The sequence below is a fragment of the Diadema setosum genome, chromosome 11, assembly GCF_964275005.1.
Source record: "Diadema setosum chromosome 11, eeDiaSeto1, whole genome shotgun sequence".
In the NCBI taxonomy this organism is placed as follows: Eukaryota; Metazoa; Echinodermata; class Echinoidea; order Diadematoida; family Diadematidae; genus Diadema; species Diadema setosum.
In genome coordinates, this window is record NC_092695.1 from 36,312,293 (window position 1) to 36,325,724 (window position 13,432).

The 13,432-nt window shown below is 37.2% G+C and overlaps 1 protein-coding gene across 1 annotated transcript; it reads left to right on the top strand.

Annotated features, from left to right (window-relative positions):
* The first annotated feature begins 1,219 nt into the window (after positions 1-1,219).
* LOC140234871 (lysosome membrane protein 2-like) lies at positions 1,220-13,395 on the top strand. The gene is made up of 12 exons (XM_072314919.1): positions 1,220-1,339; positions 5,388-5,545; positions 6,032-6,173; positions 6,768-6,965; positions 7,534-7,675; positions 8,130-8,199; positions 8,645-8,826; positions 9,353-9,477; positions 10,244-10,317; positions 11,042-11,093; positions 11,496-11,666; positions 13,290-13,395. Exons 1-12 carry the CDS (start codon positions 1,220-1,222, stop codon positions 13,335-13,337), a joined length of 1,482 nt encoding a protein of 493 aa, XP_072171020.1. The 3' UTR covers positions 13,338-13,395.
* The last annotated feature ends 37 nt before the right edge of the window (positions 13,396-13,432 follow it).

Sequence of the window (13,432 nt, forward strand, 5' to 3'; positions counted from 1 at the left end):
CCCTTAAGGACCATTTTTCTTGACTTTCACCAACCTCAACTGATGCACAAAATGACAATAGAAAGCATAGGTCTCAGAATAACATTTGGGAAAATGTGGAAAATGTTCCAATACCCCAAGAAAATGTATGGTATTGTGGTGTGCATGAACACCTGTCTTGGTGTTGTAAGCTTCTGCATCTATTTGCCCGTAAAGGGTACCCGCATATTTCAACTTACTTTACTCTTGATGACCTTACGAAGACGAGATAAAGAAAAATGAAAAACTGGTCTGTGAAAAATAAAGAAATAAAATGATTAACAACATTATTGGCATACATGTATTTGGATCAAACAATTGTTGTTAAATTATTGAATACGTGAATATTGTTTTATTCATAAAAATCAGCAGAAATCGTCACGGAATTATATTTCACAGAATGTCTGAATGTCTTCCATTCTATTCTATGTTTGATTTTACTTTTCTTAAAAGATGACTTCGAGAAAAGCAAAATCCAAGAACACTTAAATCTTATTGATGAAAAAGAACATTTACATGATTATTTTCTCTGGTTCACATGCTTTCCATCAAGAAGTGACTTCGTTCAAAGGCTGCTAACCAAAGAGATCAATGTATATCACAGGCCTTTGAACGCTGTCATCGACCCACACGCAAATCCTCACTAAACTACTTCCCGGGGGAAACTACTGATCAAAAAGATGATTTTTTTTTCTCTTTTTTTTTTTAAAATAAATTTGCCGTATCTCAAATTAGCAAATTGGTCTAGGAGCGTTGTGTTGTAAGGCAATATCATCATCACCCAATTTTATTTGCATAATTAGTGATTGTGTACGATGTATACAGTCTCATGAAACTCTGTGAATCTTTAACATTTTATTACCGTCTCATTAACCCGTTGAAGATTATCAGTAGTCTCGAGTATATACTCTGGCAGGTGTCTACGAGAAATGTGTGTTGCAGCATATTGTGTTTAAATCAGCTCGGCCTAAACGGATTAACATTTACATCTGATTTGATGAAAGGCATTCTACAGTTTGTTCCACATTGTACTATCAAAGTCAATTTGAAGCAGGAATTCTTCAGCACTGTATGATTAACATGTCCAATAGGATTTATCATCCTGCTTCATGGTATAAATTCTCTATTGCGCAGTCCATATAAACAGATACAGCTATCGATCTCCGTTTGTCTCCGATCTGCGAGCGCTACGACCTCCATCATGTGCAAGCCTACGATGACCAAGGTGCTGGTGACAGGCACTGTGGGTGCCGTGCTCCTCATCTTGGGCTGTGTGCTCATCCCGGTCGGCGAAGAAATCGTCAGAGGATTCGTCATTGCGGTAGGCAGTAGGACGATCGTACTCTGGCCTGGCATTGTACTATCATTTATGTTTACATACATAACACCCATACATACATACATGCACACATGTAGTTCCCTTTGTATGTATAACGGGGGAGGTGTTCATCTTAAAATTTCACACGTGTTATAGACTGGATATTATTATCATTGTCAGAAAAAGAATGAGTTTCGAGTAACCATTTTTTCTTCTTTTTTTAGTTCCAGGAAGGACTTTAGTTACCAATTTTTCGCTTTCGTCAGTGTGTGCGATGATGTCTTATTAGTAATAATAAAAAAATGTTCGAATTAAAAATGCTGTAGTGGTGTACTTGAAGCTCACTCTTCTTCTTCTTACAATGATAATAACAGTGGTGATGCTAATGACGTTAATAATGATGATAACAATAACAATAATATATTTATGGTTATATTCTAAGCAATAGCTTATACACGTTACAGCACAGGAAACTACAAACCATAAACTAGCCAAAATGCACATGGACAAAGTAAAGTTTCCTCTATCTACGAATAATGTAATTGGATGTTTGCAAGACAGGAAATCATTCGAAAACGTTTTTGATGAGTAAGTTAATTGTCATCTGCAATATTGTTTCTGCAAAGTTAAGAAAGATTTACTTCATAATTTTTACAAGCTTTTCAATCAATTGATTCAGAAGACCTCTCGACCAGTATTGTAATATTAATAGTATGTCTAAGTTTTGTTGTTGTTGAATGTTTGTGCAATCAGTTTCTACTGTCAGGGAAAATAGAAGGTTCGTATGAAGCAAGATAAACTAATATGGGTGTATCTCTTCAACTCTGAAGGGGGTAATACAGCGCGTATATAAAAAAAAGGTAATCCAGCTTTGGAAGGCTGTTAGTTGTGAGGAAAGAGGAACTCTTTCTCTTTACATTGATACCTAATTGTGTTGACAAACGTCATGCATGACATAAACTTTAAAGACAACAATGACATATTGCACTTTTTCCAAGTTTGCGCGTTATTGCGAAGGAACAATGCATATCTCACTGCATGGATGAGATCTGTCAATGAAAGTGGTCAAATAATCAGGCCAGCCTGCACAACTGCAGATTCGTGTTTTAGGGTATCTTCTAACGCTTTATTGTTCATAACCTTCAACATGGCCACGTTGTCGATATTTGGTCCTTCCCATTAAGACGAAACCATTTTCCATTTTACTCTCTTCATATTCATGACATGGTTTGTCACTGGGAGCTATGTGCTGAATATTATGAACAGAGAAAAATGGACTGTGTAGATTGGCTTCTGTGGAGGCGACCAAGTTATCGGATAAAAGGCCGTGTTGAAGGTTACGACCATTCTCAGGAGAAAACCTAAACACAAACCCTAAACACTAATCTGAAACACAAACCTGCATTCGCGTACAGGCTGGCCTATTTTGGAAACTTTCATTGACAGATCTTATCCATGCAGTGAGACATGCATTGTTCCTTCAAAATAACACGGAAACTTGGAAAAAGTGCAATTTGTCATAGCTGTTTTAAAGTTCATGTGTTCAGTCATGCATGGAAATTGTCAACATAATTAGGTATCAATAGAAAGAGGAAGAGTTCCCCTTTCCTCACAACTAATATTGTGCTCTTCATAGCTGACAATTAAGAAATGGTAGTCCTTCAAAGTTGGATTACTTTTTTTTTTAATACGCTCTGTATTGGCGGCGAGATGGGTCAGTCGGTACCATGCATAGAGATATATACTTAATATTTCTATGGTACCATGTCTGTTTTGCAATCACACCGCGGCTCAGGTTTTAATCCCAGTGAATTTAGCTGAGCAAAGTTACGTGTCGTCATACAGTCAAATCCTGCATCAGTTAATCATCGCAAAGAGTATGGTACAAACTCTTTGGAGTGATCCACCCCCAGTACTCAAAACTGGACCCCAATGGAAGACCAGCTCGAGTAGCTGATTATGGGCTATCCAGCCATCTTGTCAGATAGAAATAATTGAAAACAAACAAAAGAAACCCGTTGAAGTGGTATATCAAAAAATGACAAAGAAAAGAAGCTGGAGTGCCCACCCGTCGTAGTCCACCCCTGGTTTACTATCAATAGTCACCTACCGATAACCAGGCACGTGGTGCCACACGAGAAGAAGAAGAGGAAGACCCAAATATTAATTATGAAGTCATAGGTCTATCAAAAGTAAACAGTGATAAAGTTTGTTTCACTTTTCACCGATCAAGTTACATCAGTTTATCCAAGCATATCTTCCCTTTCATGGATGACTGTTGATGTATGTTCACTGCAATCCCGAAATTTGCTTGGAGCGTCTTGTTTGCTTGTTTGTTTGTTTGTTTAGTTCAAATTTTGCTTATTGTCTTGCGAGCTTCACCATAATTCCTCCTGTTTTGCGATGTTGTTGTTGTTGTTTTGTGGGGATGTTTGATAAGAGATTGCATGCACTTATCAGTGAACGACAGCGACGACCAGGACTATTGTACTGGCCTGACTCTCCATGTTCCCAATACCCGCCTAAAAATGTATGGGGATAGAGCCTTCTCTTCTGTTGCACCACGTCTGTGGAACTCTCTACCATGCAGTCCATCTTCGGAATTGCAACAGCCTCAATACCTTCAAGTCTGAACAGAAGACTTATCTTTTCCAGCAACTTTGTGGATGATGTGTGACACTTTGTGGGAGCTGGGCGCCTTTGAATGTTTCAACAGATAAATGGCGCTATATAAATGATGTTTCATCATCGTCATCATCATCATGCGCGCTGTTTGAGAATCAAATCAGGAATTCACCTTCAGTGATAACATCTATTCAGTTGTTATCGAACAGGGGATTTCGATTCTTTATGACTTTTACTCATTTGTTCTCTATTTTGATATCTATGCTTTGTGTCCTCGATAAGATATGGAGAACTCATCCATTGCATGCACGGGTGTGAGCCCGTATAGGTGTCTATTTTCCGGAGCGTCACTTTATACCGTATTCTAATTTGCAAGAATATGATTTTAAACAATACCAACGAAGTGATAAGCAATTTCAAATATTGCTATCATGAAGACTCCTTCCATCAATAGGTTAAAGGTTAAGACCTCCACTCATTCCATTCGTATCACAAAATCAAACATCACCGCCCCAAAACAAGAAACTTTACTCCTATATAATTATTACTGTCATAACCGAGACCCACCAAGTATCAATTTTATGTGATAGGACTTGTTGGATAAAGAAAGTCGGTCATTGGCAAATAGAGGCTGAAGTGTTTCTAAAAATATTAGATTCGACAAACACGAGCGGCCACTTTTGTACTATTAGTATAAGCGTATGGATTGCTTTCCTGTTAGATATCTCAGTAAGCGTAAACTCTGAACTTCCATCAGAAATATCTCTTACAAGCAGTCAGTTATAGAATGAAGGGGATAGAAACTCATTTCTGCATACAACATAAATGAAGAGTAATACTTACCTATCGATCTTACAGTCAGGCCTTACCTTTGATAAACTTGGTACCTTTTTAGTGTCTTGACCCTATTGCCCAGAATCATATAGGTAAGCAGTAAAGTTCTGTATCAACGATTACCGTAGCAACAACCAATCAACTTCAAGGAGACCATCAACATATTTGTTAATTCGTTAGTTGCAGGGATTAGGAGTTATCATTGCTGTGACGAATATCTTTCTTTATCAAGTAACCGTGATGCTGGTAATACAATTTCTCGATTTAATGTAGACACCTATTATGCTGATTTTAAAGAAGCAAGGATGGAACTGGAAAAGCTATACTTGACAACTGTATTTCTTGTGTAGTCCACACTATACCTGTGAGAATCAACATAATTATCTTTTTCCTTTTTCATTTTCCTTTGCAGTAAACATACAAATACACCCCACACACCCATCCATATATATATATATATATATATATATATATATATGCGTGTGTGTTATGTGTATAAGTGATGGCAAATTCAGAAAGATCTTTTTTTTTTCTCTTTCTTTTGCAGTATTGTTATTATCTTCTTCTTTTTTCTCCTTGATTGCCTACTCAGGATGTTGTCATAGAAAATGGTACCACGGCCTACGAATCATGGCTGACGCCACCAACGCCTGTCTTTATGCAGTTCTGGTTTTGGGACCTGACCAACCCGGAAGAGTTCTTAAACGGTGGTGTGCCTTTCATGGAGGAGAAAGGTCCCTATACCTACCAGTACGTTAGACATACTTCTATAACCTCGAGATCTGAACGTCTGGATTGATTGTATATACGTTACCGATACTAACTGTGACTGCAAGCAATTTCACGGTTGCTGACGGATAGGAAGAAGTAATTCAGCTGCCTTCCAGATAGCGAATCCATGAATTGATTCTAAAAAAGTATTTTTCTAAAAGTAACAGAAACGAGAAAAAGTCTTCACTCAACTACTTGTTGGTATAGGCTATTCAACAATCGAATGCAAAAAAAAAAAAAAAAATAATGTGCAAAGAAAAAACAACAACAGCAAATAAAAACAGGTTAAAATATGTGCTATCCATTAGCACAATTTGAAGGAATGGACATTGCTTTACTACATTGCTTTACATTTCTATTTCTACGGTATGTATTACCTGTCACGCCTTAAGCCTCTTATCTTTAAGGAGAAATGAATTCTATGTGTAAGCACTTTTCGTATGACGTCATTTCAAATGTGTGAAGGGAATTCCGGGCCAAGGAGAACATCGAGTGGAATGAAAATGACACGGTATCCTTCAACCCAAAGACCATGTATGTCTTCAGGGAAGATCTATCCGTGGGACCAGATACGGATCTTTTCACTACCGTCAATCTACCTGCCATTGTAAGTTTCCGTGCTAGTGCGTTTGTATTATCGTCTCTGAATTAGTGAAATATAATATGCCTGAGTTTATAAGACATAATTATTATAATTATGACGGTCAATACTTTCAAATTTTAAATGAAAACAAAAGACAAGCACATCAAATCATTATCATTCTTTCGTTTTACTCTATTTAATGTGATTACTTCGTTTTACTCTATGTAATATGACTACCATAAATCATTATACCATAGTTCTCATATTTTCAATTCGTTATGAACTTGATGATAGATATGCTTGTATACTTGTGTACTAAATAATGTCAGTTTTTTCTTCACCTATAGTCCTTATTCTTCTCTTGTTCGTCTTCTTCTTTCTCTTTTCTTTTATAAACTTCTTTTGCATTTTTTTCTTTTCAGTTTTCTCTACAGCATTGAAAGATATATAGATGATAATTTTGGGACCTGAATTTGATTTCGTTGTAACGAAAATTTCGTTGTAACCGTGTTCGTTATAACGGGAGTGCACTGTATAGTGTAATTAAGTGTTTTCCGAACTCGAGCACTGCACTAATGCACACGTTTTATACGTCGTTATTTTTGGTGTCGCTGTCAGACCTTAGCGAACCTGGCCCAGAATGACCCCACCCTCGAGGCGATCGAGTTCGTGCTCAATACGCTGTCCGGTGCGTCCACCGTCATCGAGATCCCCGTGGGCGGGATGATCTGGGGTTACGAGGACGCCTACCTCAAGTTCCTGGAACCCTTTCTGGCTCCTTCCAATATCAGCACCAAGTTCGGCATTTTCATGGGCGTAAGTTTTTGATACAAAAGAATAGAGGCTAGACATTCGTAATGCACTTTTTCACAAGAGATAACAAAACAAACTAATCAAAAGTATGTATGGTTTTTGTTTTCTGATAGAACGGTATGTATCAATATTTTGCTAAAATTGCTGCTGAGTTTTGAGCTAAGATTCAAATAGAAAAAAATATTTTGACATAATGTCATGTAAAATTATATTAATTGATTAATCATTTCTAGTCGGCGTGAAACATAAAATAGTCCCTATTTTATGCCACATTACGCATATCCATCTGTCGGATGACGAGAGTTAACTCGATCAACATTGTCGGTCATATTGAGTACATTCTTACACTTGAGACATCGCGCTGCGATTTAAGAAGGTTTTGTCGGTGTGTTCCAGTAATTTGATCTTCGACGCAACTTTCAAGTCAGGCGTTGATATTTTGTTGCCTACCTGTCATTATTTTAGGAGGGAAAAATAAAGATAGTCGCAGAAGACACAGTAAAATGTCAGAATTTAGAAGATACAGTAGAGTTTTTGTTATTTTTTGATGTCGGATTTGTTCTTGCACCAGTCCAACGACACACTGGAAGGAACGTGGACAGTCAACACAGGAAAGGGGGACATCAACCTCCTAGGCGAGGTGGAGGTATGGGATGGCAAAACCTCTCTCGAATGGTGGTCCTCTGACGAAGCTAATATGATCAACGGAACGGGTAAGCCATAACAGACTACTTAATACAATATGAGAAAAACATTGATAAATAACTTATAGGACTATTGCGCCAAATCCATTCCGTGGAGATGCTCAATGCGCATAAATAAGAGCAAAACTGAGACAAAAATAGAAGAGTTTCTAAATGTTTTAAATGAGTATTTATGATCAAAAGCGTGGGAAGCCAAAAACAAACAAACTACCAAGTTATGACAATACGTTACATCTCGAGCACATTATCCATGGTGTCACCAAGATCGTAGAGTATGTAATATCACTGCAGAAATTAACATTTTGTCCTTATCAAATGGCAACTCTGAATTTCACAGTTTATCTTACTATGAAAGAATTAGACGAATCAGGCATAATTGGGCACACGTCAAATCGTTACACAGACCCTAGACCTCTATTGAAATATTACCTGCAAATACTTTTATCATTCATACCCAAACCAGATGGAACGGCCTTCCGACCTTTCTTAACTCCCGATGATCAACTTTACGTGTACGTCGACGATCTCTGCAGGTACAGTCTTTTCTTCCTCTGCACTCTTTGTCTCTCTCAAGAACAACTTTGATTTGAACTTTGACTCTTATCATCTTTCTTTATATTGAGGTTGAATACGTATATCTATGTAACAGAAATCGTAATACAGTGTGAAAAACTGGTCCGATCATCATCGACGATGTAAAGATTATTTTTCTGATTTAGATGATCTGATGCCAGCGTGACCAATCGGAAAGGGTGCACCTCTGCATGAAGAAAAAAACAACAACAACTTAATAACATTTCATAATGTTTTCATATTAATTTTACACGCATTTTACATAAATTGAAATTGTCATCCAGTCATTATTTGATGCCTGTATAAAGTGTGGGATCAAGACATTAGTGTCCATGATATTTCAATCATCTGCTTTAAGGGGTAAAATCACAATGATTTTTTTTTTCATTTTTTTATTCATGGTAGATCGGGCTTCCTATCCTACGACTACTCCGGCAGTATACGAGGCATCCCGGTTTCTCATTTCTCGGTTCCGGATCTTCTCTACGCCAACGTTTCGTACTATCCGGACAATCTCGGATTCTGCACGCCTCCTGGCAACTTGCCATGTGTCCCCAATGGGTTGCTAAACGTCTCCAATTGTCAACGTAAGATCTTCTTTTTTTTAATCGAAAAACTATTGATACTTGTCTTTTTCTGTTAAATGCGTGCCTTTTACTGATTGCTTATACTTCACACAATATCATATACGACGTTGGATATAAGATTTCTTCCCAGTCTTGCAGTAACATTTTGTTTTGTTCTCAGTACTTGTAATAACGAGATACTTGTGTTCTGATGTTTTTCGCTTCGGATCAACTCAAAATGATTACAACACACCACACTTGGTTTGTTAAAAAAATATACCTATTCTGTTCTTTTCAAGACCATGTAGTTTACATACTGCTCGACTTATCGAAATTATCGAAAATGCGATACACTCTTAAAATCGGAAAGGAATTTCAAAAAAAAAAATGTTCATAATCTGTTATTATCATTGACTATGAGTGGACCAAAGGCGCTTCCATAGAAATGATATAAAATAAATGATTTCAAAGGGTTGCAGATGTTATGGTGTATTCTTATCCGTAATATTTCAGTCATCATGCCCACTGTGTCTTTATCATTACATAGCTGGCAACGCACCAATATATTTCTCTTCGCCGCATTTTCTTTACGGCGATCCGTCTCTCTTCGAGGCTGTTCACGGAATGAATCCAGTGCGTTCCGAGCATGAAACATCGTTTGACGTCGAAATGGTAACTAAATTAAGAAATAAAAAATCCGTTAACTATAGATGATCTATTAGTACATCTCTTTCGATTTGTTTTTGTTGTTGCTTTTTGTGTCGATAGTGCTTTACAAAGCTCAATCTGGGAACCGACAAAGATGATCGAGTCAAGGTGACAAATTTAATGCCAGTTCTCGTTGTTATACCCATAAAAACAACACTTGCTGCAATGAGGTTCGGTTTGATGTTAAGAAGGGTTGAGTTTATCCACAACGATGAGGAACAAAGAGTGCCTTCGATAACTTCGAACACCAATGACAGTGAACTAAAACTTAAGAAACCGAAGGGAGATAATGGTTACCAGATAGGAACAATTTCTTTTTTAATAAATGCTGGAACTGTCTCGTTCAAATCTTCCCAACTCTCTTCGAACATTATATTCGCGTGAATAGGAATTGGAATTTCGAATGAAACAAACTCTGCGTCATTATTATATAAACTATAGGAATTGGAATTTAGAATGAAAGAAACTCTGCGTCATTATTATATAAACTATGTCTAGGTGAAATATCTATTCAATAGTACGAGTCATGCAAATGCGAAACAATAATATCATGTTTGTGCAGATTCGTCAGGACACATTGTGCAAGAGTACAATCAGCCATCATGTCCGCACTCCTTGCTGTAATAGAACTCTTAGAGTCACGCTATAAGACTGACTTTGATACCAGATTGAGATTCAAATGTCTGAATGTCTTTAGATTCTTTAAATAATTTTCTCTTTCTTTCTGCAGCTAACTGGGATTGCATTTCAGGTGCACAATCGCCTTCAAATTAATGTCAGGGTCGACTCAAATCTTCAAATGAGGTTAGTGAGTCATATGAGATATTTAACGATGTTTCTATTACAAGTATTCATTCCGTGCAGTCACTTTACTTTTCATCATAAAAAAAGAAAAAAGATAATAGGCACTCCCATAATGATAGTTCGTCAGACTTAAGTACTGTTTGTTGCCATGATTCAGAAGAAACAAGCTAACCAAATGTTACATCACCTTGCAGTCTTGCGAGCCATGGAACCTGTACCTTATGTGTTTAGGCTCGTCTTATTCGAGACCAACAGCTATATGTACACAATGTCAAGGGATAGGTTTACGCTTGGTGCATTTTGATTTCATTTGAATTTAAGTTAAATGATTAGCTCTTGATCTAATTTGATCTAATTTGATTCCATTTGATTCGATTCATTAATGCATCATCCTCATAGATAACTTCAAGTACAAATTTCCTGTGATCACAGCGATGTAATCCCATGGCAATGAATTCCGTATGTAACAACCAAAAATATAAAATGTTATATATATATATATATATATATATATATATATATATATATATAATTATAATATGCATACTATGCACTCAGTAATCAAAGAAGCATTAATACATGATATAGCATTACATGCTTCTAATAATTGATACGACTTGTGTTTACCTGCTCAAGTCCTATTGGACGCTATACTCATTCAATGGCCGTTGGGTTTTTGTTTTCTTTGAAATGACCGATATTCTGTCATCTTTTCTTTCAACAGAGATGCGCGGCAAATCAGCGAGGCCTATTTCCCCATTTTTTGGCTGAATGAGGTAATATTTACCAAATGGAAATACACGTAATGCGTCCGAATTGTAGGTATAATATCTTGGGGTTATGTTATTACATATAATGCCTGTGTATGCGCTTGTGTAATAATGTTTGCGTATTTGCGTCTGTTAAACAAGTCAAAGGCGTAATATTTTAGCCCTCCCTGGCTAACATCATTTCGATTTCCTTCTGTTTTCGATGGCATTCTTAATCCAGGTTCTTAAAAATCAGACTGTGTATTCATTTTTTCTTCAAACACTGTGTGGTTACATTCAGAAGCAAATAACTCTTCTGGTCACTCTGCTATTAAATGTAAACCATATAAAGTTTCCTTCTAATATACCACGTCATAAGAAATAACTACCCTAATTTAGGTCTATTTATTACATTTAATGATTCCGTAGTCTTCGGTGGTGGATGAAGCGAATGCTGATTTCTTCATCAGCGACGCCCTGGTGCCACAATACATCCTCTTCGGGTTGATTGTACTCCTCATCGCCGTAGGTGGAGGACTTTTCCTTGGTGCCGTCGCCACAGTGATAATCGTCCAGTGCGATAAGCGCCGCTATCGAAGAGTAAGCATCCAACAAACTCCCGCCAACAGCAGTGTGTCTATCAATACATAGGTTTATTGTTGGAGTTTTTTTATTGGTCGTTTTTTCTCTTTTTTTCTGTTGCAAGGGAGAAAGTAAACTCACAAATAATTACTGATATCAAAATAATAATCTCATTAAAGAATGACGAGTTTCTGCAGTCGGAGACCACCATTAGGAGTACAACGATAAATTCTAAGAAAACCTAGGTTCAACTTTGTACCTTTACGTGTGACACAATTATTGGAGCACCTCCACGGGTGCAACTTTGCACCTTTCAGACCAGTGAGCACCTTTATAGGTGCAAGTGCGTCACGCGTAAAGGTGCAAAATTGAACCTTTGTTTCTTAGAGTGTGCTTGTTATTTTCATTTACGAATTAACAAGACACAACAGACACGCGTACATATTTGAATACACATCAATAGGTAAAATATGCTAATAATATGCCTTTCCTGAGACTTTTCCATCAATTCCATGTTTTGTGCTTTGAAATGGATGTCTGTTATGCTAAGTTTATCTATCATTTTTTTGTCATTGTTTTTTTCTAATTTCTTTTATTATAGTTATTATTATTACCATTATTTAGGTTGATATTATTATTATTAGTAGTAGTAGTAGTTGTAGCAGTAGTAGTAGTAGTAGTAGGAGTAGTAGTGATGTGCGGCACTGCTTACTTGGAAACCAGGTGAGGTTCATTCGTCGTCACTTTCACGAACATCATCATCAAAGGTTTTTTTTCTTGTCTCATTAACCTTTTTCCTTGTCTGTTATTTCTATTGGTTGCATGTATGTCGTCTCTGTATGTCATGGAAGTCATGTGAATAAAGTGGCTACCCTAAAAAGCTCATACAAGATGCCATGCTATTTTACATCACAGACATTGCTACAAGTGTATACGTGTCTACCCCTTCCCGCTTTATTTTCAATTATGTTTCTGCATTAATTTCGATTGTACTTTCATTCCAAGTACTTCTATGAAAAAGGGCGATTTCAAGGACAAAAAAGGTCAAAATTTTGTTTTTGTTGTACAAGACATCTTTTAGTAGAGCAATTTCTGTCGCAGTGACTATGCATGCCAGCACTCCTGCTTTAACAGCAACATTCTGATCACATCAACCACTATTTATATTGCTGCATCTTCTCCCACCTATTACTACTTCTTTTACTTTTACGTAAAGTCCACACCGCCGGCGCCACGTTTTCAAGAGAGAGAGAGAGAGGGGAGGGGGCACTTCCGAGTTTCATGAGCTAACAAGCAAAAAAAAAAAAAAGAAAAAAAGATCTTCAGCGCAGACACAAAGCCTTACCGCGCTCACACTTCAGGGTTTCTATTTATTACTTTCTAGTGCCACTTACGCACTTTCGGTGTAAAAAAAAGTGGGGGCCCAAAGTGGTGACGGTACACACACACAAAAAGTGGGGGAACCCCCCCCCCTTGATTTCTCTTCCTTGGTTAATTTTGAAATTCGTTTTCGTGTATCAAATCGGGTTCTGCCAATTTTCTTTTTTTCTTTACTCTCATTATCACCCCAAACTTTGCATGGCTTGCAATATATTCGTTATGTTTGTTTGTCTCTGTATTTTGTGTTTACTGCACCTGTAGAAAAATTCCCTTTTGGACGGAGAGAAGCGACGCCTGGATACGATGTAACCGGCAGCTTTGCCGGTGATGCAGAAGATCGTAATAGTTTCCATGGAAACACATCGAGTTGAAGACCAGTGTCTGGAGAATCCAGGAAACACGTT

Coding starts and splice junctions, on each gene's coding strand:
- LOC140234871 (XM_072314919.1), top strand. CDS start 1,220: ATGTGCAAGCCTACGATGACCAAGGTGCTGGTGACAGGCACTGTGGGT. Junction 6,966..7,533: donor AGTTCGGCATTTTCATGGGC/GTAAGTTTTTGA, acceptor TTCTTGCACCAG/TCCAACGACACACTGGAAGG. Junction 7,676..8,129: donor TAATATGATCAACGGAACGG/GTAAGCCATAAC, acceptor TACCCAAACCAG/ATGGAACGGCCTTCCGACCT.